General features: G+C 41.9%; 2 protein-coding genes across 5 annotated transcripts; both read right to left on the bottom strand.

The window, feature by feature from the left end:
• Positions 1 to 795: 795 nt before the first annotated feature.
• Positions 796 to 21584, bottom strand: larp (La related protein). Of its 4 annotated transcripts, none has more exons than XM_017171114.3 (7): positions 21089 to 21584; positions 18648 to 19678; positions 7789 to 8107; positions 7190 to 7257; positions 6125 to 7104; positions 3787 to 5957; positions 796 to 3727 (listed from the first exon to the last, which is right to left on the bottom strand). In XM_017171114.3, exons 2-7 carry the CDS (start codon positions 19467 to 19469, stop codon positions 3009 to 3011), a joined length of 5079 nt encoding a protein of 1692 aa, XP_017026603.1. In that variant the 5' UTR covers positions 19470 to 19678; positions 21089 to 21584; the 3' UTR covers positions 796 to 3008. The 4 variants fall into 4 exon arrangements, with proteins under 4 accessions (XP_017026603.1, XP_017026604.1, XP_017026606.1 ...); XM_017171115.3 differs by lacking the exon at positions 21089 to 21584 and adding an exon at positions 20302 to 20546; XM_070286980.1 differs by lacking the exons at positions 796 to 3727; positions 21089 to 21584 and adding an exon at positions 20302 to 20561 and having other exon boundaries at positions 4779 to 4887; positions 5258 to 5957.
• A 467-nt stretch (positions 21585 to 22051) lies between these two features.
• On the bottom strand, positions 22052 to 25158 carry Gfat2 (Glutamine:fructose-6-phosphate aminotransferase 2). Its single transcript, XM_017171119.3, has 2 exons — positions 23240 to 25158; positions 22052 to 22705 (listed from the first exon to the last, which is right to left on the bottom strand). The coding sequence occupies exons 1-2, from the start codon at positions 24914 to 24916 to the stop codon at positions 22331 to 22333; spliced, it is 2052 nt and encodes a 683-aa protein (XP_017026608.1). The 5' UTR covers positions 24917 to 25158; the 3' UTR covers positions 22052 to 22330.
• Positions 25159 to 25437: the final 279 nt, after the last annotated feature.

The following is a 25437-nucleotide window of genomic DNA, read 5'->3' as shown; positions in this document are numbered from 1 at the left end:
CACGCGCTCGCTCCGGATTTTGTGGAGTAGTTTTCTCCGGTGGTGCTCTGGGAGGGAGGCCTGGCCATAATTCAAGTGAGGCGTTAATCTGTGACACCCAATGCTCGCCAAAGCCAACAACATGTGTCCGGGATGGGGCTCAGCCTCGGAGCTGCTGCAGCATGAGAAGATGTTTGCAGTTTCCCCTTGCACTTTGTTGCCGGATGACAAATGGCCCTGAAAAGGTTAATTACTCAAAGGGTCAATCGATTGGGCATTGGCCACCCTTTTGTTTTTCGACCTTTGTTCTTCAGTAAGTTTTTTTTGTAATTTGCTAAGGTCCATGGTTTTAGGATTTTCTGTTTTTATTCTTCATACAACAAATTAAAATTAATTATTTAATCATAAAGCTTCTTTAATAAATGAATCCTTTGTAATAAAATCAGTTTTTTGCTCTCAGAAAATATTCATGCTGCTGGCGCCACCTTCGGAAAAGGCTGGAATCAAATAATTTCCCTTGAGAAATTTCCCTCAGATTTCGCTTTCCCTTAAAGGTCATAAACATATTTGATTTTGGTTTTTTCAAGTTTTTTTTTATTCATTTTTTTGTTTTAGTTTTTCTACTCATTGTTTTTAACATTTTTTTGTGTTGGTAATTTTAAAAAAATTTTTTACTTTTTTTTGTTTACGTTAGTTTAGAAATTTTTTGTGGTTTTCCGTTTTACATACATGTACATAACCATATATGCATCGTATAATTAATTATTAATATAATAATAGTAGTAAATATTACTCTTTATGGTTTAAACTATCACGTTTTTCACAATAATCATTTCTTTCGTTTTTTTTTTTTTTTGTTTACTTAGTTTTCCTCTCGCTTTTTCCATATTTAAGTGGCTTACAAAATTACTTTAAATAGAGTTCCATTATGTTCATTTCGTAGGTATTCTCATTCTCTGTGTGTGTGTGTGTGTATCGTATCGTATTCGTAGATTTAAACGTAAATTATTCATATAAAAGGTTGCAAACTTAAAGTCACACATACAAAGTCTGTGATCAAGTGGGTGTGTGTGTGTGTGTATAAACTAAGGTCAACACTTCATGTGAAAAACAAAATAGTTGTGGCAGAACTATGTATAATTACGCAACAGCCGAATGAATTGTCCTTGGACCTGACCTCTCTCTTTCTATGATTTGTATTATATTTAAAATGTATAATATTTATAGGATCGTTAAGCTCATACAGAAGCGTCTGGCCAATGTGTGTGTGTGTGTGCTCTGTGTGGGTAAAATTGATAAGGCGACAGTTTAAAAAGATAGGTAGCGGGGAAATATATACATTTACAAATATCTAATGATTAAGAAATAATATTTAATGAAACGTTCTTTGCACTTTTCGTATTTGTGTGTGGTGTATGCGCTAGATGAGCTGAGGAGCTAAAGGACCTTTCTGCGAGAGAGTTTTTGCTAACTGCATCGAACAACTTCACCGTTCGCCTCTTAATTAGTTAATTAAAGTCAGATGCTGTGTCTCTCTATATATGCGTAGATATATATATTCAGATATATATAGTTATTATCCGTATTAAGCTTACATTTGATTTCTCACATATGTTTTAAATTTAGATTTATTCACTATGCGAAACAAATTTCATTATCTCTTATTGTGTTTTTTTTTCGCTTGCATGATTTGCCTCGTTTTTTATAAAGTTTTAAACTTTTTTTGGACTTGACATTTTTGTTTGATTTTAATTTTTTTTTGTTAATTTTCATGGTTTTTGTTTGGTTTTTTTTTTTCGTTTGTTATAATCGTAGTTTTCTCGAATTAAAAAGTAACAAGTGCAAAAACTTAGGGTAAGAACTAAATGGTTTTGGACATGCTTCTAAATGCTTGGCGGGGTACGAAGTTTTGTGTGTAGACTGGGGGGTGGGGGGGCAGTGCAAAGGCAAGGGCTAGAGCAAGGGTAAGATATTCCTATTCCTAATCCGTTTGTGGCTGCGCTGGACTTGCTTGCTTGTGGTAAATGCTTAAATAACTAAAATTCGCTGGCACTTGAGCCCCGCTTGCCTCCATTGGGTTAAGGACTACAAGTTCTCGTTGCCTCTATTACAACATTTTACATTTTACATTTGCGCTTAGGTCAGATGACACAAAAATAAACAATAATAATAGAGTTAGTGTTCATATTCATTTTTATATATGTTTATATATATATGCAGTGTGCCATTGCGCTATATATTTTCCGTATATATATATGCATCTTTCTTTGTAATTTACAAAATGTATTTGCATTAAGATCATTTGGTTGTGTGTTGCGTATCAATTTCGTTTTGATTTCTATTCAGCTTTCTCGTTAGGTAGAGTTTGCATAGGGTTATTCGTTATGGTTATTATCTTTAATCGTATATAGTACAACAGTTCATGGCATTACGTCAACAATCAACGCTGCTCTAAGTAGGAAAATCTTTTGCCTTGATTTTTGTTTCGCAAACAAAAAAAAAAAAATAATATAATAATAAAGGGAATAGTCAATCAACAAAACAAAAAATAAGGGCAATCGTTTTCGATTCGTTAACTTTTTTTCAAGATCATGGCTGGTTGGCACTGGTACAAAGCAGACAGACCCCGCTGTGTGTTGTATGTGTTTTGGGTGTGAGTGTGTGCTAACAACAAACATTGAGCATTTTGTAAGCAACCATTTTTTTTTTTATAGTTTTTTGTTGTTTTTAGTCGAGGGGATGCGAGAAACAAACAATTAGAAAGAATCGTAACTACTAAACCAACGCGCTAAGCAAATTGCAATAAACAAATTTCAAAAATTTTCACTTAATTATGCTAAAAGCTAACACGACTGTTCCCACATTACGCTTGACTCGAATACTACAAAATAATAATAATAAGAATAAAAAGAATGAATAAACAAAAGAGTGTGTTGGAGAGCAATGCAAATACGAGCGCCCCCTGAAAACTAAGGTAGATTTTAACCTAAGCCTAATCATCAAAAAACTGTCTCTGCATTGTCGTCTAATTACTTCTGCGACGACGATGTGCCCGTTACCGTGACCGCCGGCGCTGCTGTTGTAGATGCTGCTGCTGCCGCTGAGGATGTGGTTGCCGCTGTCGCAGCTGCTGATGTGCTGGCACGGACTGTGTTGGCCTGTGAACCGGCGCCGGGCTTGGGCTTTTGTTGCTGCTGCTGTCGCTTATGTGGCGCCAGGCCAGTATTGCTGCCGCCGCGTCGCAACTCGTGCTGCGATCCCTGATTGCGATTCACCACCTGTGGCTTATTGCCCAGGGAACCGCTGCGAATGCGCACTGTACTGCTGCCAAAAGAGCCAGTGCGTCGTCTGTTCTGCTGCTGATTGTAACCGCCGTATCCCTGCTGATGCTGGTGTTGCTGATGATGCTGCTGCTGTTGTTGTTGTTGCTGCTGCTGCTGCTGCTGGAGCAGCCTACCCACATAGTCGCTGCGATTGGTAATGGTGGTGTTAAGGCGACGACCGCCGGCCGTAATCACAGCCGTGCCATCGCTTTCGGACACGCTGCGATGTCTGTTTAGCTGGCGACCAGGATTCAGGCTGCCCACTCCCTGCAACATCTCATTGATCTCCGGCTCCACCACACGGAAGTCTTCGATATTCTTGAAGCTCTTCAAATACTCCGCCAGCTTGGGCTGCACCTCCAGCTTCTCACCGTTCTTGTAGTACTTTAGGAAGGCCCAGAACTTCTCGAGGCCGTACAGTTGACCTTATGGATAAAAAAATGAATTAAAATCTATACATTTTGGGATCGTTATCACTCTTTACCTGTCTCGTAGTCGGCAACTGTCTCGTCCTGGAAATCCTGATAGACATTCGGCCTGAACTTCTTCTCTAGACCGTACGAGAAGAACCGGAAAAGGCACTCCAGGCCATAGCGGAATCCATTTCCGGCATCCTCCAACGCCAAAGTACGGAACTCGTTGTACATGCTCTTGTTAAAGTTCTCGCGCAGGAAGAACGACCAGAAGCGGTACAAGGTGTTCATCTCCTGCGACTGTCCAAAGCCCAAGCGCCGGCGCTCCTTGAGGCAGCGGGAGTGGTACTTGTGGTAGACCTGCTGGGTGAAGTTGTTCTCCTTGAGCAGCGCATGCGACGGATGCTGGAATATGGGCAGCGATTGTGGCACCGATGAGCCAAAGGATCCGTAAGAAGAGGTAGTGGGTGATGTGCCCGCCGACGAACCCATGGAGGTGGTGCGTGGTCGGTGCTCCACGGTGTCGAGCAGCCAACCTACATGAGCCTCCACAGGTGGATTGGCGGTGTGACGGAGTTTCCGCTTCCTGGGTGTGCGGGGATCGATTGAGTGGGAATTAGGAGCAGCATAAAAGCGGGCTCGTCGAGACTTCAGTGTCGAGTTCAGCGTAGAGTTCAGAGTAGTATCACCCACAAGGGTTTCATCAGCATCCAGATCGTGCTCATCAAATGGCGGCGGTGGAGGTGCCAATTGCGGTGGCACCACCGATTTTACACGGCCACCAGCCAGTTTCTCAAAGTCAGCCTGTGAAATTACTTTGACAGTCTTGTAATCGGGCTCCACATTCGTGGTGGTCCACAGATCCTCCTCATAGTTGACCAGCCCGTCGTTAATGATGTTCTCCAGATCCTGGGTGATTTTGGTGCGAGATGTAAAGTCAGCGGTGCGATCATAGCCCTCGTGTTTGGGTGCCCGGCCCACTTGGGCCACAATCAGCAGCTTGTTAATGTCACGGTCGGCAAACTCATAGTCGGATTCATCGTCGTCGGAGAAGTTCTCGGTGAAGTTGTTGATACGTCCGGTTCCAGGGGGTAGGGGGTCCATTAGCTCCTCATCAAACTGGAAGTCTAGTTCTTCCTTTTCGGCATGGCACTGAGCGGATGGCGGAGCAGCTGTTTTGGATGAGGATTTGGAGTGGGTATTGGAGTAAGCAGCATTGCCAGATTTGATGTTGTTGTTTGTGGAGGTGGCGGTGGTAGTGGTGGTTTTCGTGGTTTTTGTGGCATTGGTGGTTGCTTTGGTGGCTGAGGAAGCATTGTTCGTGGTAACACACACAGTGGCGGATGATGAGGCGTTGGATGTGGCGTTGGACGTGGACGTGGACGAGGACTTGGACGTGGTGTTGTTCGTTTTGACATTATCATTGTTATTGTTGTTGAGCGTTTGTGAAAGCGGTGGCTGTTGTTGTGGTGTTGACGTGTTGTTGTTGGCTGATTTAGTAGCGTTTTCTTTGATAGCATTTGTTTTGGAGCGTCTCTTTACCTCTTTCCACATGCCCTCCGGCTCCGCCACCAAAGCAACTGCTGCCCCAGCTCCCTTGCCGCCGCCAGCAGCCGACCTTTTATCCGGCGTCGACGAGGACTTGGGCTTCACACTCTCTGCCAGACCACTCAAGTGTCCAGCCAGCTCGGCGGCACCACCCTCCACATGCTGGGTCAAAGCACTGATCGCATTCACCGAGTTGAGAGAGGCAATGGCCGACGAGGATCTTGGCTGCTGATGCTTCTCCTGCAGCATTTTAGGCATCAGATTCTGCGAGTTGCGCGGCACCGGCGGCGGCGGAATGCTGCTTAGCGGCTTCGTTGCCATCGCCGATGTGAGAATGGGCGGCGACGACAATCCAACCTCAGTCTGCTCCTCCAGTTGCTCTTGATCCTCCTCCTCCGCCGTCTCCGATTGCTGTTTCTCCAGCTGTGAAGCCTTTGGGTCCCCTTCCTGAGCGTCCGGCACATCGCTGATGGGCCAAACGGTCGGTGTCGTCTTAGTGCGCACCTTGTAACCCTCAAAGAGGTCCAATTTATCCGATTCCTTAATGGCGTTCACTATCAAGGCCACGTCGGTGGTCAGGGCGAGAACGCGATGGAACGAAGCAATCAGGGTCACTGGGATATAGCCCTCGGGGTCCATTTTGCGGCGCAAAAAGAAGTCGCCGGTAAGATTATCGGAGCTGAAATAGTATTCACTACAGGGGGAAAACGAGAGTAAAGAAGGTGCAAGGTCAAGAAAAAAATGTTCAGAGTTCAAATGTTCAGAGATAAAATGCCTTTAGCTTTCAGTTTTTATCAAGATAGATAGATAGATATCCAGCGAAAGGCATTAGGAAAATTTCAAAAATTGTAGACTACTTACACTTGCTTCTTGATGGCCTCCTTGACGCTGTTGGCGTCCATTTCAATGTAGGCGGCGGGCACATTGCCAAAGTAGTGGGTGCCCATGAGCACATACGACGACTGCGAGGAGTCGGCGCCAGCGGCGTCCGCCGGCAGATAGTTGGCATACTCGCCCGAAGCTAGCAGATGGCGTGGTATGCGATGAGTCGGACGACCTGGTCCCTGTCGGGCGAATCCGCCCCGGCCTTGCCGCCCGCCGCGATACGGCGTCCGGAAGCGACGCGGCCCGCGCGCTGCTGATCCAGCGGCTGCCGCTGTTCCCGCTGCTGACCCGGCACCACCCGCTGCTCCAGAGCGCTGCTCATCGAAGGCTGCGGTGCTGCCGCTGCTACGCCAGGAATCCACGCGCTCGGACGCAGCAGTCGCGGAGCGTGGGACGTACGGATGACGGCCAGCGTTTGACTGGCGCGATTCTGCTCCCGCTGCTCCTGCAGCTGACTGGCGTTCGTGATAGGAGCGCGGCGGACGGCGCTGGTCGGTGCCATCATCGCTGAGCCGCCGATTGGGCCGGCCGCCAATCGGTTTAGGGCGACTGGACTTGGCCAGATCGATGGGCAGCGGACGCCACTTGTGCTTGGGTAGCTTCTTGGTGAGGGAAGGCCCGGCAGTGGAGCCAGCAGCTGCTGGAGCAGCATCGGTTGCTGGTTCAGCGTCTCGCTGGGCTTTGGCATCATGACTCGTGCTGGCAACAGGAGCGGCTGTGGCTGTTGCTTGGCTATTGCTATTGCTGCTGCTGTTGCTGCTGCTGGTGGGTGCTGCGATGTTAGACTCTGTGGCAACTTCACTTGGAGTGCTTGTGTTGCTGCTGGCTACGGCTGCTTTGGCTGGCTGCTGTTTTTTCGTTGGGTTGCGCTTGGGTTCGTTGCTGGGGGCTTTGCCACTGCCAGAAATTCCACCGATTAGCGTGGGCCAGTCACCAACGTTGCTGAAGTCGCTGGCCTGTTAAAGGAAGCAGAGATTGAGTAAGATTTACGATATATTTTTATATTTTTATACAAATTATTACTATTATTAATTTTCTTACCTTTTGGTTGACCTTCCTTTTGTCCTTTACCACGACTTTGGCTAGCGCATCTGCCTGAGTCGCATCAACTGCAAATGAAAAGTGGTTTCAGGGTGAGTATTAAAAACAAAGAAGTGTTTTAAAAATAAGAAATCAGGCCATGCCACGCCATATGCGTCGCCAAAAATGAATCCTCTCTCTTTGTCTCTCTCTCGGAGCATAGGGTCACAATCAACAGAGAGAGAGAAAGCAGCAGGGAAAACCCCAAAGAAAAACTAGGAGACACGTGAGAGAAACGGAGCAAGTGAGGGAGAGCACAGTCACATGTGGTCAGGTTTGCAACCCATCTCTCCGGCATGAAAACAACTCTGCGGGGGGGTTTAGCGAAATAAATTTCGGATCTATACTATATAAGGTACATAATATATGGCAAAACCTACAGGGAAAGCAAATATATCTAAAAAGCTATAAAAAACTATTTATAACAGAAAAAAACAACAACTAATGGTTTTCTTTTTAAATGATGGCGTGTTCTTTTTGAATTAAAATAGCTTTGGTTTTTTGCCCACTTTTGATTCATTTAAATTTTTATATAGGAAATTTCCATCTTAGGCACTTACCAGTGGTTGTTGCTGTTTCAGTTGTTGCTGTTGCTGCTGCTGCTGCCGATGTGCTCGGTGTTGCTGCTGCTGCTGCTGTTGTTGATGGTGCCGCTGTGCTTGCTACTGCTCCTGTTGTTGTCTGTGTGTTGGTTGTTGCTGCTGCCCCCTGTTGAGGTTGTTGTGTCTTTTTGTTGCCGCTTGTATTCTGTGCGTTGTTGTTGCTGCTGGCAGTCTGCTTGGATTGCTGTTGCTGTTGTTGCTGTGCCTTGGGCTGCAAAACACGTTTGTCCAATGGAGAGGTTCCTGCCTTGGGGCTGCCGGATTGTTTAGCCGATATCTGTAGGGGCACACAAAACATAACAAACGGTCGTTAGAAAAATGGAAACTAAAATGTGACTTCAATTCAAAGTGAGAGTACAAAGTGTTGTTCAAAGAAAAATCAATGCAGCATTGATGACTCCTTACTCCTTGTGCGCAAGTATAACCTCAAAAGGTATAGCGGAATATTTGGTATAGGGGAGTGTCCCTAACCCAGATTTAGTTCATCGCGCATATGAGTCAGAGGGTTTTCCCCTCGGGATTAATTAAATACCTAATCACTCACTTAAAATCAATTATTTACTAGTAAGGAATTAAAATAAAAACACAATAAATTTGGTATTTAAAAGATTTAAAAGGAGTAATTGCACTAATAAAGCTTATTTTAGAAGAGAGTATACGTTTTCCCCTGGCACTGGAAAATTACCTCGTTTTCTCACAAGAACTTTTAGTTACTTTACTTTTCACTGTTAATCGTCGCACTGCAGGTTTTTCCTTATCTTTTGTTTATTTTGCTCTTCATATAACACTTTTGCTGTCTATTTTCGCTTTTTATTTTTTGCTATAACTAGCACAGTTGTTGTTGCTGCCGCTATTAATTTTTATTGATGCTAAGGCAAAAACTTATTTAAACAATTGCCTGGAAACTGGTCCGTTCTCGCGAAGTGTTCGGTGAATTCTGTGCGATAGCTACGCCACTGGGAACCGAATATGCCTCCGACTCTTTATCTGCTCTCTTTTACTCGTCACCCATCTCGTTCACGCTCAGGGCTTATTGCTGTCCACGCGTTGACTACGTGAGCAAAAACGAAGAAGACGAAAACAAAGAGGCAAAAGGGGAGGCAGCTCATAAAGCGCAGCAACAACAACTGGTTTTACAGCGCAACATAAAAAAAGCATACAGTAAAGTCTATAATGTAATCACAGTATTTACTTGGAGGAATATTTAACTACATTTTGTTAAATAATTACATACAAGTCTATTTTTTAGACAAACTATTAAACATGAATTAATTCTTCTTCGTATAGCTCTTTTTATGGTTGATATTTTTAACATTCTGTGTTGTATTGAGTTCGTCCAATGAAGTTCCACTGTATCCCCAGATCCAAAACAAAAACAAAACAGAAAACAGCCGATGCGCCGGTTCACGGATGCGTGAGAGCGAATGAGAGGGAGCAAACGAGAGAGACTTATGCCGGCTGGGAGCGCGAGAGCCAGCGCAGGCATCCTGTATCCAATGAATACAGGTTTTCGCTCAGTGTGTGTACGTGCGTTTTATTTATCGTTTTGTTTTTGTACGCATTTTCTAATTGTTGTTTTGATCGGCTGCGAAAGTTCACCCACCGACACGGCCTTAGCATATAAATTCGAATCGAATATCGACAACAGGTGAGTTAATCCAAATAACAAGACAACCCCATAGATTACAAGCACAACAAACATAGGCCATCCCACTCGCACCATGCGGTGTATCTGTAAGATGCCAACATAAAAAGAGAGCCCAAAACAAAATAAACATGTGATTTTCGGCACGTAGGCCACGCAAAGGAGAGCGGAAAAGTGGAGAAACGCTCAGACGGGTGGTGGAAAACTTCAAAACAATGAGAGAGGATAAAGAAAGAGACCCACAAGCTGAAAGAGATGCAGAGAAGTGGCTTAATTTATCCAATAAAATATTGTTGTGCAAGGAAAAAGATACACATAAACAAAAAGTATCTAGTAGATACTTATGTTTATTTATACTTGAATGTTTGTCGATATTTAATAATTAATCATTTGGGGGTTGAAAGTAATTTCAAATTCAATAACATTACTAATTCTCCTATTGTTTTTCTATATTTTTCACATAATTACTCAGTCATATCTAGTAAGATATAGTTTTGACCTTAAAGCCTTATCAAAGCCAATACATCACATAATTTATCCAATATGACATGTTATAAACAACAGTGGGAAACTGATAAAAGTTTTCCTGAATATAAAGTTCAAATTAGAGCCTTATCTTTATCTATCTAAATAGTTAAACAATATAATACACCCAAAAATGTATTCTTCACAATTGTGTACGTTTTTTGTGACACATTTGTGCTAAGAATATTCAAAAGCACTTTCCATGCAGTTGATCACGTATTCACGGGTGTTCTCAAGGATACAATCGTGATCATGATCATTAATTTGCAATCATTAAGTCATTTCGAATAGAGTTTAAGGAACATGTGGAAAAACGACCGTGACTCCACTGCAAGGACTACAACTACATTTTTATCGTGTCACTTGTTAGTTTTTATGGGTTTTTGTAATTTTCCACGACCATACCTATGAAAAATACTATCCCTCAAACATTCGCTGAATGTATGAGCACATGTTTCAAATTCTATATTTATACGGGCATGTTTCTTATCACTTTGGACATTTTGAACCCCCCACATAAATCGCTGACGTACTTGAGTGTTTGTCATTAAATTTTAAGTACTATAATACCCATATAGGTGAGGTTCTTTGAACAAAAGATTAGAAGCAATTAATTTGATGGATAGTTCAAGGTCATTGATAGTAAAAAGTGATTCATAACGATCTACTAGAACCACAAACATTGGTTGTAATAATTAAATTTGATTAAGTACTCAAATTAAGATTTTAAAAAAAATTAACTTGCCAGTTGCTGCAGTTTTATTATATCCAAATAAAGTTGTTCAAAACACTATTTCACAAATACTAGATTATCTCTGAGATCTAGCTAAAAAGTGCACCACATCGGGCGATGGCTGATAGACAACTGAGGCGCTGGCAATGCAAAATTACTATTTTAAATGGCATTAGAATCGGACGGGACTAGCACGATAGCAGCAAGTGAAATCGTACAAAAATACTACAAAGAGAAGTAAAAATAAAAGCAAACAATGACCGAGAGCCGGCTGGCGAACGTAAACGTGCAAAAAGACCCACATTCTGTGGCATTCTCCAAGTCAACACTCGCTCGTAATCAGTTTGGGGCCATAAGTGCAGGAGGGGTCGGGCCAGAGGTAATGCCAAAGGAGGGGCTGGGGCTGCATTACCCCCTTTTGAGGTTGCGAGACAGTCTGGTCGGGTCTTTCTGCGTTTTAGCAAATTGAAAAATACGAGCAGAATGCAAAAACCCGTCTATAATAATGCCGGCCGCAAAAAGACGTTATGTAAAGATATTGTACACAAAAAAAAAATCCAAAACAAAACCAGAAAACGTGCTCAGCCCAATTGAGTAAAAGATAGAGACCCGAGGAAAAAATAAATATATATGTATATGGAGAACAAGTGCCCACACAATCAGCGCAGCTTACATGAATAATAATAAGTATAATAATACAATAAATGATAGAGAATACTGAAATTGGGATGCTCAACTTGGAGATACTCAGTAATCCGATCAACTACGTTCAATTATTTTCAACTTCTTGCTTAAATTGTTCACATAAAATATTGAAAAACACTGGAAAGGACATTTGTGCGGAGATCTTATTTCAAAAGAAAGGTTAAAATTTCCTAGGGGAACAAAAATGTAATACTAATATTCCCTATTGAACAGTGATTAATGGGTAACAAAAAGGTCGTCCAGCTTTGAACGCAAACAAGTTTATGACTATTTTTCATTTTACTTTTTTTCTATTTATAGTTTTATTCGTGATTAAATTGAATGATTAGACCCAACGGGCAACTGCTCATTGAGGTGCAGGAGAGGAGAGTCCCAGAGTATAGTCAGGTTATTCGGATCCGTGACGACGAACTCCAGCGAACCTCAACGCACAAACACCAATACGTTTATTGGGGACGTGGGTGTGTGTGCGAAATGTTGTTTACGTTGGGAGCGAGTCGAGCAACTTTATTTAATGCGTAGCAGGCTTAGGAACATAACTCTTATCGGGCCCCCAGAGAGGTGTAAATAAGCCGAAAGCAAATATGTTCAAGAATATTAAATACATTCCAAACTTAACATTTATTTGTGAAAGCAAAACAGCTGCAGTTTTGCGGGGTTTTCACAAAGGTACATACATATATACAAAATAATTGTAGCAAACTAATATTTGAGGTAGTCTCTATCACCGCGTGGTTTTATAATCAGACCTTTTTGTCACCTATCAGTAGCGTATACACTCGTTGTGTAAGCTAGTAGATTATTCCTATCAGTAGTTGAAATCACTGAATGGTTGCTTATATAAAAGAGAAACGAAAACAGTTTTCTCTGTGTCCTTCATATACTTTTTTGCCTAATGATCACGCCAAAGTTTTACATTTGTGGCGCAAATAATTAGTTGGTTCACTTTTTTTACAGCAAATAATTACTTTAAATATCATCAAGTAAACAGAAGATGGGGAAACTGAGATATTGTTGCTCAACTGAAAATATATAGTGTAATTTTAGAAGACTGTAACTTAAATGCGTATCACAAGTGATGCCTTTTAAAAAACGTAATAAATAATCAATTACGAAAAAAATTAGCTGTGGCTTTAAATGTTGTAATTAATAAGTGAAGTTATCCAACAAAACTTGAAGTGCTGCTTTAATCTGAAGACTTGAGAGATATTTGTTTGCCACTGTAAGTCTTAATCTTCTAGTATACAATAATTGATGTCATTCTAAAAGTGCTTCAGTACCGAGTTAAGAAGTTAATTAATCAAATTGCCCAAATTAAACAAATTAAGCAAAAAGGTATTACTATCATAGTAAAATGACTATTTTAAAACGTTTATATATTATATATTTTAAATTTTTTTACAGTTTTTAACATAAACATTATTATGATAAAAACGTAATATACAGCTGTGTTCACTGAAATAGCAGTGCGACAGAGGAACAACTTCAAAACGATTTTTTGGACATATTCCTTTTTGCAAGCTGATCTATTGCACATTGTTTTTGTAAAATGGAACATAAAGATAAGAATCGAGAAAAAATTCCGTTAGATTTGCTCTATTTTTATGTTTTATTGATATTTTTCACATATGCAGCTCGTTTTGGCCGATCACTGAAATAGCAGTTTTTATTTTTCTTTAGCAAAAAGTGCCGAAATTTCTTTTAATTTTGTAAAAAATGACTTAAATTAAGGTCGTTATTATAGTTTATACTATAATACACCTTTACAACGCAAAAAAAATTATTTTAGTGGGCGCAGGACCTCACTGCTCCATGATAGAAAGGTATCAGATTACTTAGCCTAGAAAGAAGAGCAAAACATGTAAAGAGTCTCTAAATCTTTCAAATTGTTCTTTTAAAATAGTTTATAAGTCATAAATTATGAACCGAACCCAAAAAAACCGAGGTACGATTCGCAAAACCACAATTATACGGGCTCGACGCGTACTTCGCTTCAGCAAAGCTCTTCCTTTTGCATCCTCTAGGGATATATGAGCGGGAATTGGCATGGGAATCAGTCATGGGACCATTCGACGGGGACTTATTGAATAAATTTTAGATTCGCGAAGTCCATGGAAAATGTCACTGCTTGGTTACAGGCATATCAAGGCAAGATCCGAGTTCGCCAATAGCCACTTGAACTGCCAGTATTCAAATGGCGTAATATCCTTTGGACAAATAACTCCAAACTGGTTTTATTTGGTGGAATAGGACAAGACAAGACCTCCAAATAGATAGTGCCCCCCAAACCATACGCTGAAGACAGTAAAACACGGTGGCCTAAAAATCATGGTTTGGGTATACTTTTCATACAAAGTTTTAGGTCCCGTATATATGATCTGTCGGATCAAAGACCATTATGTTTATGTCCAAATATTAAAAACTGTCTTGCAGCCGTATCCTGAGGAAAATATTCCATTAATTTGCGCATTTCAGCAGTACAGTGACCCTAATCATACCAGCAAGGTGGCCAAGGAGTGGGTTCTTAAAGGAAAAGTGGATGCAATGCCATGGCCTGCACAGTCCCCGGATATAAATTCGATCGAAAACTTATGGGGGACATCAAGGGCTACGTATTAGAGAAGTTTCCGACTTCTAAGCCGCATCTTTGGCGATTTGTGCAGGAGGAATGAGACCATAATCCCCTCAAGCGTTGCTAAGACTTGGTGGACTCCTTGCCACCAAGGTATGAGGCTATGATAGCTTCTAAAGGCTATTTAACAAAATATTAGATCATAGTCAATTAGAATTTAAGAAGAAATAGGTTTCTTATGCGATATTTTTAAATTTATGAAGAATTTTAGTTTTTCACTGCTATTTCAATGAACGGCATAATATAGACCTTTTTTGTTGTTATTAGCTATATCTTCTAAAGGGTTTATGTTACCTAAATTAAATGATTGTGGTATTGTTAATAATTAAATATACTAAGCTTTTATGAAAAAAAAATTTATGAAAATAGTGTTTGTAACAGGATTTTCCGATCTTAAACGTGCAGGTCGTTGGGCACTGCTATTTCCGTGAACACAGCTGTACAAGCACTTAAGATAATATATATTTTTAAAAATAAAAAATATTTAAGAGGGCATGATAATTCTATAAATAACTTAATCGGTAACAAGCACTTTTGAAATCTTCCTCTTGACGACAAAAGAAAATGCCTTTAAATCTACCAAGAGGCCAAGCACAAAGGAATAGGAAGTCACAAGTGCTTCGTTGGCAAAAGAAAGAACGTTGAAAAATCTGATACTTAATGCAAATTATATATTTTCCTTATATTATATGTAATCCGCCGAACAGAGGCCCCCCCTTGATATCATTAACAAAAGCACAGAGCAACAAGGGAGATATTGGAAAAATAAATATATGTACACACAAGTGTGATTATACCCTGGGATTTTCCGAAAACAATGTGAATGGAAAAATACTAAGCTAACCCGAAACTGATACTCAAAGTTAAAATAAGCTTACAACGAGACGTCGCTTCAGTTTGAAATATGAATATTGGCTGCAATGTGATAGCTCCAACGACTGATAGGACAACAAAAGAGCAAGGCAAAGAAACGTCAACGTAATTAAGACAAATTAATGTTATTATTAATCTTAGGTTGCAGTTGAGTGTCTAAAAATAGAATGTACACTCACAGTGAATGTGTTTAGCTTTTGGGTCAATTATAACAATAATAATGCAAATATCAGAAATCAGACAGTTTTAATGAGGCTAGAATAATATGAGTGCTTAGTATAATTACATATTTATGAAAGTCTCAGAAAATCTGATAAGTGAAAATAAAAATATTGCTTCTTTATTTAGTATAATTAATAAAAGACTTGACTTTTTATATGAATGTTTTTGAAATATAAGCAGTTTAAAATATAATTAAGGAAAAATTAATAGAAATTAATAATTTTCCTGACAAATTCATTAATTATTTCCGCTTAGCCAATGTCTACAGTACTATGTGACACACATTCAACTATTGAATTAAGAGGCGTTAGGTTTCTTTTCCTAGATACTCATAAACTTTAATTAAGTTGTTAAGATGATTGCATATTTACTTTCGTTTTCATGTTTGTTATTGTTTTCCTTTGTGCCGCTCAAGAGCCGAATGAGGAAGAAGAGACAGAGAGAGAGCGCGCAAAAAAGAGGGTAGTAATTCTTATCACTCTCTTTGCAAATCAGCCTCACGCTACGTAAGAAAACGTAACGCTATGAACCGACGGAACGCGAATGACACACATGAAACGGAAGGGAGAGAGAGAGAGAAAGGAAGCGAGAGCGATATACACACACCGCTATAATATCAACAAGTATGACGAGTTTTAAGTTCCACGTCGGCTGCGCACGCCTTTCAGCCGTTTTTGTGTATTATTCCAATTTCGATATTTATCTTGGACTAATAATCGCCTCACAACGGGGCGTATACTGAATTCACCACGCGGTGAGTTTGATTTTGAGTTCGAGTCCCCGACAACACGTGCCGTTCCAGCTGTTTGTATTTTGGCTTAATCTTTCACGATCGCCGGAACACTTGCTAATGGGGGTGATGAGGGAAGCACTGGAATCACTGGACTATTGCTGGAAAATGTACTAGTGCAAGGTGTTGTGTTTTCCCAACCGCGAACTCTTCAACGGCACACGTCGACGGCTACTGGCGTGGAAAAATAAATTTCAAATTTGAATCGCCCTGCACCCGCTGCTGCTTCTGCTGACGCTAACGTCGACTGCAACGTGGGCTTGGTGGCCAGAGGGTTTAAACAAGGCTAGAAGCTTTAACCCCTAATTAACCATACACATGGGTGTCCACAAGCTAGAAATTATGTTAAATAAAAAGTTTATAGAATTACAATACAAATTTTAAAATATTACAAGATTTGAGGGTAAGGTTTATTTAAATTAAAAACAAAAAGGTTTATAAAAAATACTAAGATGGCTAACAATTAGGATTCATAATAATACATAACAAGTTTCCGTTAAAAGTCATTAAGTCTTTGTACAACAAAATAAAAGAGATTGTCGACTATTTTTACTGAAAGTCTTAACAAAAAATGAGGTAGAATTCAGGTCTTTTTTGCTTCCTAATTAGTTCGATTTGCATATGCAAATAATGTCAAAAGTAAGGGAGATCTTTGGATCTTTTCTCCACTTAAAGTAGCACAAAAGCAAGGCGAATAATACAACTCCCGCTTGACGACAAGACCTAAATCTGTAAACTTTTAACTTTTTCCGCAAAAAGAAAATTAGCCACACCTTTTTATAGTATGTGTGTTTCTTGCACCGTTTGCTTTGCGTTCTCTGTTGATTTCGCCCTCTCTTTTGGACGCTTTCGCTATGTTTGCCGGGAGGGGATTGGGGATGAAGAGGTGGGAAAGCTCGTGGGATAGATAGGCGGCGACAAGCGGCTGACCTTGACATTTATTTTTAGTTGAGAAATATTTAACTTTTTCTCTCGTTTGTTGCGACACCGAAAAAACAGATGTGCCATTATGGATATAGAATAAATAATTACACAAACAAAAAATGGCAACCCAGAGTTTTGTTTATCTAAAAATCAAAGCAAAGCAAAGGATTTTGAAATGTTAAACTTTTTATATATAAAGAACATTACGGAGGTAAACATCGGCTTTTCTTTAACTTAAAAAATGTATTTGATTATCTTTTTAGGTGTACGTATATCAAAAACAGAATATAAAAAGAATAAAGACAAATAAACACCGGTAAATTATCGCTTGCATTACATAATAAAAAACAGTCCAAAAGATACACACACATACCTAAACCTACAGTGCTTTCTGCCTAGGGGAACCACAAAATACACGTTATTTTAAACGATAATTTTTCATAATAATAACCAATATATAAAGTGAAAAATAAATACTGAAAAAGGTTGAAAGAAAAAATTTGTTGCAGTGATCGAAATCATGCACGGTTTTTATGGTTTACTATATCCAGTGTGGACTGTAAATAAAAATAAATTAAATATACTGTTTATTTCGATCGATTCTCTTCTTTCGCTTTGTTTTGTCACACTGCTTTCGCTTCTGTTTGGGTTTTTGTTTTACCTTCTGGCAAATATTATGCAATTATGCCTGCAACCGTGTATCTGTGAGATACAAGATACAAGACACAATTTTGTAATCGTCAGCGGTAATATTAGCATAACGATAACAGCGAGGAAAACCACAACAAAGCGGAAAACGTGTTTTAACGCGACTCCTTGTGTTTGTTTTTGTTTGCCTTGCATTTGTGTTTATCAGCCGCCCCGCTTTGCTCCCAATCTTCGTCAACGTCTCCTCCTTCATTCTACGCACATTTGTTTACCAACAGAAACAGAAACACAACAAGCAAACGCACACCAAACACACATGGTTGGACGACGCACACGCACACCAAAGACGGATGGACATGTTTTTCCATCATTTTTAAGACGCAATTTGACAATCAACAACACAATGGAAGGGAAAAGAGAAACAAAAAAATATAAACTAAAAAAAACGTGCACTTCACTTTTGGGGGATCGCTTACAGTCAACACTGCCTAATTAGGAAAGCCTAATTAATTATATGCCTCATTTCAAAATTCATTTTGATATTTAAGATATTGTTTATATTCTTATTTTAACAATTACATATATGTCAATAAAATAAAGTAATGCTAAGAAATCATTAAATGTAAATGCCTTATCGCTTCGAAGAGCTGTCTTTATTCTGAAACAGTTCTCAGAATTTTACATCTTGACAGACTTTTGAGCTCTGATTTCTGGTAAATACTCAATAATCTTTTGAATATAGTCTATTTTTATTGTCTTCCCAAGAAATGTAGGTATAATTTTGCATATTTTAGCTTTGCGATGCAAATGACGATGCTTTCTAGAAGACTGTTCGTTTATATTCTCTCAACTCTGGGTTTATTTAGTAGCTAATAAAGCTAGAAATTTTAAAACATATTTGGTTTTAACTGAAGTAAATCATTAAGTTCCTCTTATTTTCTTCTATTTTCCAAAATAATACGTTGTAGTAACTTTATAAACAAATATATATCCACAAAAAAAAACCCCAAACATTTACCAAACCTAAAACACTTTCCAGGGTAGAGGAAAATTCCCTTTTTTCCTGAAGCCATTCAAGAGTTTTTGTGTATAATCAATAAAGTATGACATAATCACTCACCTTCCAGGCATTGACCTTGGGCGGTGGTGCTGCGATGAATCGTTTGGGTGGCGGAGCCGCTCCAGCAGCTCCCTTCTCACCAGCCGCCTGCTGATCCCCATCACCCGACTTGGTCTCGGTGCCGCTGCTTCCTGCTCCCTCGATGCTGGCACTCGGTGAGGTATCCTTGCGATCCTTGTGTACTTTGGCAGCAGCAACAGCTCCAGCTCCAGCTGCAGCAGCTCCACCAGCCGCCGATCCAGCTCCAGCTCCCTGTTTGCGGGGACTGCCACCGCGGGAAGCACGGGGCCTTACTGTCTGCTTGCGTTCGGGGTCCGAGGATCCAGGGGCACGTCTGCCAGCCTGGTGGGATTTCTGACCATCGCCACGGCCTCCGGTCTGCGGCTGATCGCGTGGCTTTTCCTTGCGCGCCTTTTTGCGATCGCGTCGATGGTGGGATAGTACCGGCACAAAGTCATTGTTATCGTCTAGTTCCGAAGAGTTCTCAGCGGTGTTATCTCCTCCAGATGCGGCGGCACGCTTTTCACCTGCAAGGGCCAAGCTGACGCTGCTGGCGATGGATTCCCCGGCTGCCTCAGCGGCTGCGGTCTCCTCGCTCCACGACTTGAAGCTCTTTAGATTTGGCTGGTTTTCTTTGTTATCCACGGAGGCAGAAGCAGAGGTCGAGGCGGTGACGGTGGTGCTGGTCGTATTGGCGGCCTTCTTGGTGTCCAAATTCTGCACCACATTGGCATACGAGGTGGTGGCACTGCCAGAAGCGGTGGCCACGGGAGCTGCGGCTGCGGCTCCACCCGTAGAGGGTGTCTCCTCCTTGCTGGACATGCTCCTCTGTAGCTCAGTGGCTGCTGCTGCTACTCCTTCTGTCTTGGTGTCGGGTTCTTCTCCAGAGTAGGCAGCAGATGTGCTGCTCCTGCTCCGGCTTTCTTCAGCGGCTGATCCTCGTTGTTTGGGGTCGGGAAAACTCTTGGCTGCTTCCGGGCCTTGTCAACGGGATGCGTGTATAATCAATGGGCGATTGAACGGCTTTCGAACTGCAAAAAGGAAAAATTAGTTTGGATTAGATTCTAAGGACAATAAAACCTATCTATAATAGTAAAAATATGATTTTCTTGAACCGTAATTAGGAAGCATTAAAAAAACTTTGTTTCAGTTTTAAATTCATTTTCAGATTTATATAGGCTTTTAACAGGTATTCTCTGTCTGAGTTGTATAAGAATAGGCAATTTGAATAAATATAGATGTTATCTAACATTTTGAAAGTAAGAATATATTTGTAACTGTGCATTACGTACGCGTAAAGCCTAATAATATGTAATTTATGAAAATTAAATGCAATAAAAAATACTTATAAAGTTTTCTTCTTCTAAAAAGCTCTGCTGTAAGGAAACACCTATAAGATCTTTGCTTAGGCAAGCTTGTCTGTATTTTTTATTGCATTTTCTTTGAGAATATGTAGTTTCAGTATAAGCAAGCTTGACTGTATTGGGGTGTTTCTATCTATGACTGTGCGAGCTCGCAATGTTTTTAGTAAGCTATGTATATATTGCGTACTATCTCGACTTTGTCAAGTTCGCAATATTTATTTCATCATTGCAGCTTAATGCAACCTATTACGGCAGAACGAATGCACTCGCATACACACACACACACGTACACTGAACTTTGAACTGGTAAACTTTTTTACTCAATGAAAGCCTGCCGAGGAGTGCGGTGATTTTTTAAGAACTGGCCATGGCTTTGCGTTCGTAAAGAGCCTCTCCCTCGGCAGCGGCCTTTTCCTCGATTTTCCACAGCCACTGACACGCTGCTGCCTCGGCGAATTGGATTTTCTGGCGAAATCTCAAGTTATATATTAGATGTTGTAGAACGGACGGAACGGAGGAGTCCGTTACGGGGCACGACCAATCGAATCGAGATGGAAGCGAGGTATTATATTATTATGCAGCAGCCACACACAAGAAGAAGAAGTGAGGTTAGGGCCTGACCACTCGTATTTTTGCCCCACACAGGAGGAAGAGGAAGAGGCGGAGAGCGAACAAGAAGAAGCAGCTCCACAAAGCAACACAACGCTAGCTGACCAGGGCTAGGTACTTTTTGGGTCTGCCCACTTGCTACGCCAAGCCTTACGTGGCCTTACGTTGCGCTTACGTGAGAGCAATAGAAAGCCGCCTAATTCAAAGGCAATGGCAAAATAAACAACAAAGTCTCCCTCGGCCAACGTTGTTGTTGCTGCTTGTCAGGTAAACAATAAACTCGTTGTTTTCGGTCTTCGGCAAGTATTATGCAATTTGTGCACGACCTGCATTGTTGCTGTGCCGCCCTGGTTTTGAATTATAAACAGCTGATTCGGCCTGCAACTCGGATTTCAAAAAGATGCACGCGGTCACACACACCACGACACAGACACACAACACACCACTGCTAAACTACTAAATACGCACCAGAAACTCCTAGAATTCAAATCAAGTCGGCAACTAGATTTTTGACACGAATTCCGCTGTGTTTTCGTGCGCTCACTTTTCGATATGCTTTTTGCTGTTACACTACGCACTTTGGGCAGCTCCACGCTCGCGTTTGTGTGCGTGCGTGTGTTGTTATTGTTGCTTTACTTTTGCGGGTTTCCTCGCACACACACTTCGCACGCTCGCTCTCTCACTCGCTCTCACTGCCGTTACCGCTGCGTCTCGCTCGCACTCACTCACGCGCTGGACGGGGGAGAACGTTACGATATTATTTTCGCCCGAAATGCGATTCACACACTGTTCGTCGTCAGTCGCGATAATCTGTCAATTGCCGTCGTCGCCGTGCACGTGGATCTTGTCAATTAATCGCAATTAGTCAATTAACTGGTGCATTATACCGCCGAAAAGAAAATCAAAATCTCGGTTACCAGACATGTGGTTCTACGGTCGAAAAGAAAAAGAACAGGGTGGTAGCGCGCTTCCAGGGCGTCGCAGACAGCGGACAGCTGATATCTACGAAAACGTACTCTTCGGCGTCGACGCAAAAACGAGAAATGAGCTGACAGCATCGGAAACAGGGCTGCAAAAAAACAATGAACTAGCTCCAGGGATGGGAAATTTCTTTTATTTCAAATTTCTAACGCAGCGAAAATTATTTAAGAAAGTAGTTTTTAGATTAAAAAATAAGGTGAAATATATAGAAAACATTTATTAATTGAAGATAAATAGTTTTATGGGTTTACATTTATTTAATCTATAATTTATCCAATTTTAAAGGCCGTAAAAATACAGGCTCCTTCCTTATAATTTGAAATAAAAAATCATACCGAAAAAGTAAAGATTATCTAATTCACAGGATATTCTCCTTTCTATGAATTATAAGTGGTTGATTTTTTTATTTAATAGTTTCCCCAATAATTTAAGGTGTTAAAAACACATTCATTTAAAGAAAAGTTTGGGAAATATTTATATTTCAATTGCACATTCACAAATAGTAATTTTTCGACAACACAAATGGGTCAGTAAGGCTACAAAATGCAGGGGTTAATAGATCCGACTTGGGTCGGATTGGGCACAGAGGATAAAATGGAGTAAGGTCGCTTTTTTAAAATCTGTGCAAATACCAAAAGATTTCGACTTAATTCCTAAAGTTTTGGGCTTTCTCAGGCAGATAATAAAATGGAATTCTTGGTGTGGGCAATCCTGGGCGTGTTTTGAAGCCTACTCCACGGTCACGGACTTGGCCAGATTCCTGGGGCAGTCCACGTCGCAGCCTCGAAGCACGGCTATGTGGTACGACAGCAGCTGCAGCGGGATAACCGTGAGCACGCCCTGCAGGCAATCCACGGTCCTGGGTATCTGGAGCGAGCGGGTGGAGAAGGACATGGTCTCGGTGTCGCCTTCCTCGCAGATCAGGATAGGTCTTCCCTTGCGCGACGTCACCTGCTGCAGGGCGTTCATGCATTTGGTATACACAGGATCACGCAGGACGATCATCAGTACGGGCATCTCATCGTCCACCAGGGCCAGGGGTCCGTGTTTAAGTTCGCCGGCCAGTATACCCTCGCTGTGCATATAGGTCAGTTCCTTGACTTTCTGTAAATGCGAGACGAATTTGTAGATTACTTTAGATTGTATTTTTTTTTTCGTTATCAGAAAGTATACGTTTCTTATCACCTTTGACTTTCTTGGAAAAAAATGCTAATCATAGTTTTTGCGGGCATTGAATCTTGGGATTCCTATAAAACTTTTGTGGAAATTGGGTTTTTTTGCTAATAAAATTTTTGCTAAACAAAAAAATAACCTAATTGATTTGTTTACAAAAGTAATTTTCCCAACTAGTTTTTATAATATAGGTGGCTTCAAATCCTTAGACTTAAAATACTAAATTGGCCTTTTGAATTCTTCTAAATAAATTAAATTAGTTAATGTAATTCAAAGTATCAATCCCAGCCACGTCTTCACTTTTAAATTGTTATTAAATCTTTGGAAAAAAACCTTTCTATACGTGAACTTGCTTTAAGAAGACTTCTGTTTAAACAACTGCGCAGATAAGCATGATAAGTAAATGAGAGGCATGAGTCATTTCCACTTTTCTAAGTGATGTGTACTTCATAGACTATCCCTTACCAGCGCTCCCTCCAAACAGGTGGCGAAATTGAAGCCCCTGCCCATGATCAGCAGCGATTTGTGCTGGTACAGCTCCTTGGCCAGCTCCTGGACCTGTGAGTTCAGCTTTAAAACTGTCCTGATGTGCTCGTCCAGCTGGGACAGGCCATCGATGATCTCCAACCGCCGCTGCTGCAGAGACAGACGATCCTCCGACATGACCAAAGCGAACATCACCAGGGATATGAACTGAGAAGTGTAGGCCTTGGTGGAGGCCACACCGATCTCGGGTCCAGCGTTGATGTGCACGCCGCAGTGCGACTCCCGGCAGATGCTGCTGCCCACCGTGTTGGTGATGCCCACAATGAGGGCTCCTCTTTGCTTGCAATACCTGAGGGCCATCAGGGTGTCCGCCGTTTCGCCCGACTGAGAGATGAAGAAGCACACGTCATCCCTGAAGATGGGCGTATTGCGATCGAGAAAGTCCGAGGCCAGCTCGACCATAACGGGGAGTTCGGTGAGCTCCTCCAGCAGTTGCCTGGTGGCCACCGCACTGTGATAGGAGGTGCCGCAGGCAATGAGCATCAGGCGCCTGCAGCGCTTGATCTCTGGGATGTACTCCTTGATGCCGCCGAGGACAACGCTCTGCGCGTCGAACCTCATCCGGCCACGCATGGTGTTCACCACCGACTCTGGCTGCTCGAAGATCTCCTTGAGCATGAAGTAATCGTAGTTGCCCTTCATGATCTGTTGGATCTCCATCTTGAGGGTAATGATCTCCCTGGCATGCGGATCGTCGGAGGACTTGTTCAGCCGATGAATGCTGAGAGTGCCATCCCGCTTGACAGCAGCCACGTCATCGTCCTCCAGGTAGATGACCCTGTTGGTGTGCTCAATTACCGCCGAGGCATCGGAGGCGAAGAAGTACTCGACCTCCTTGTGCTCCAGAGGCTGAAATTCGGCGGAACAATCGCCGGGCGGCAGGACCTGGAAGGCCTGCTGCTGAGGCTGGCCATGTGGCCTATGGGCCTTGGCATACAGGATGGGTATGTGGTCCGTGGCCAGCTTGGTCTTGGCCTTGATGCCCACCAGCAGCGGTGAGCCACGCCGAGAGGCCACGCACTCGCCGGGGAAGTGGCGCGACTTGAAGGCAATGGCGAAGGCGCCCTCCAGCTGCTGGATAGCCTGCTCCACCAGCTCGCCAAAGGTGTAGCCAGGATGCTTCTGCCACAGGTGGTGCACCAGCTTGGCAATCACCTCCGTGTCCGTGTCCGACTCAAACACGTGGCCGCGCTTCTCCAGCAGCGTCTTCACATCCTTGTAGTTCGTGATGATACCGTTGTGCACGACCACGAAGCTGTTCTCCAGGTCGGATCTCTGGGGATGCGAGTTAACCTCGGAGGGCACTCCGTGGGTGGCCCAGCGCGTGTGGGCGATGCCAATGTGGGTGTCGATGGGACGGGAGTAGTCCTCGCCGCGACACACCTCCGCTATGGCGTCCTCGAGAACCTTCACCTTGCCGGTCCGCTTGACCATGACGATGGCGTTGCCCTCCGCAGGATTGGGGTCGTCTATGGCAATGCCCGTGGAGTCGTAGCCACGGTACTCCAGCCGCTTGAGTCCCTGCAGGAGGAGATCGAGCACCTCCTGCCGCGATTTGGGCGTCAGGTAGTTGAGGTATGCAAATATTCCACACATTTTGGAGCTGCCGCTGGCGGTGCCTGCTGTGTTTTTCTTTTCTGGTGATTTTCCACGTCGCCGAACTAACTTTCCGGTCAGCTGAGGCCGAGATTGCGCTGTTGTCGCTGCTGCTGCACTGCGATTGTCGGGCCTTTTATCGCGACAGTCGTCGCTTCGCTGGAATTTCGTCGCTTAGTTTGTTTTTTCTGATAAACTATTTGCTTTACTATTGTGCTTTCCAAAAAAGAACACGTCTTGCCAGTGCTGCCGTTTTGGCTATTTAATAGCCAGTTCTATTCCCCATACAAACCGTGGTAGAAATTCTAAAAGAACTTAAAATTTTGATATATTTAATGTAGAAATGAAATGTAATAGAAATATAAATAATAAATAAAATAAAATAAAATAAGTTTTTATACCCTTTCAGTTTTCAATTGGATCATTAAAAATTTTTCATTAATTTTTATATAATTTCATATTATATAATAATTGGGTTTTTATAAAATTTAAAAAACTTACATACATCTACAGTTTTTCCA

This window comes from Drosophila kikkawai, chromosome 3R (assembly GCF_030179895.1).
Source record: "Drosophila kikkawai strain 14028-0561.14 chromosome 3R, DkikHiC1v2, whole genome shotgun sequence".
NCBI classification, from domain to species: Eukaryota; Metazoa; Arthropoda; class Insecta; order Diptera; family Drosophilidae; genus Drosophila; species Drosophila kikkawai.
The sequence above is the reverse complement of the archived record's forward strand: the minus strand, read 5'-3'. Positions and strand labels throughout refer to the sequence as shown.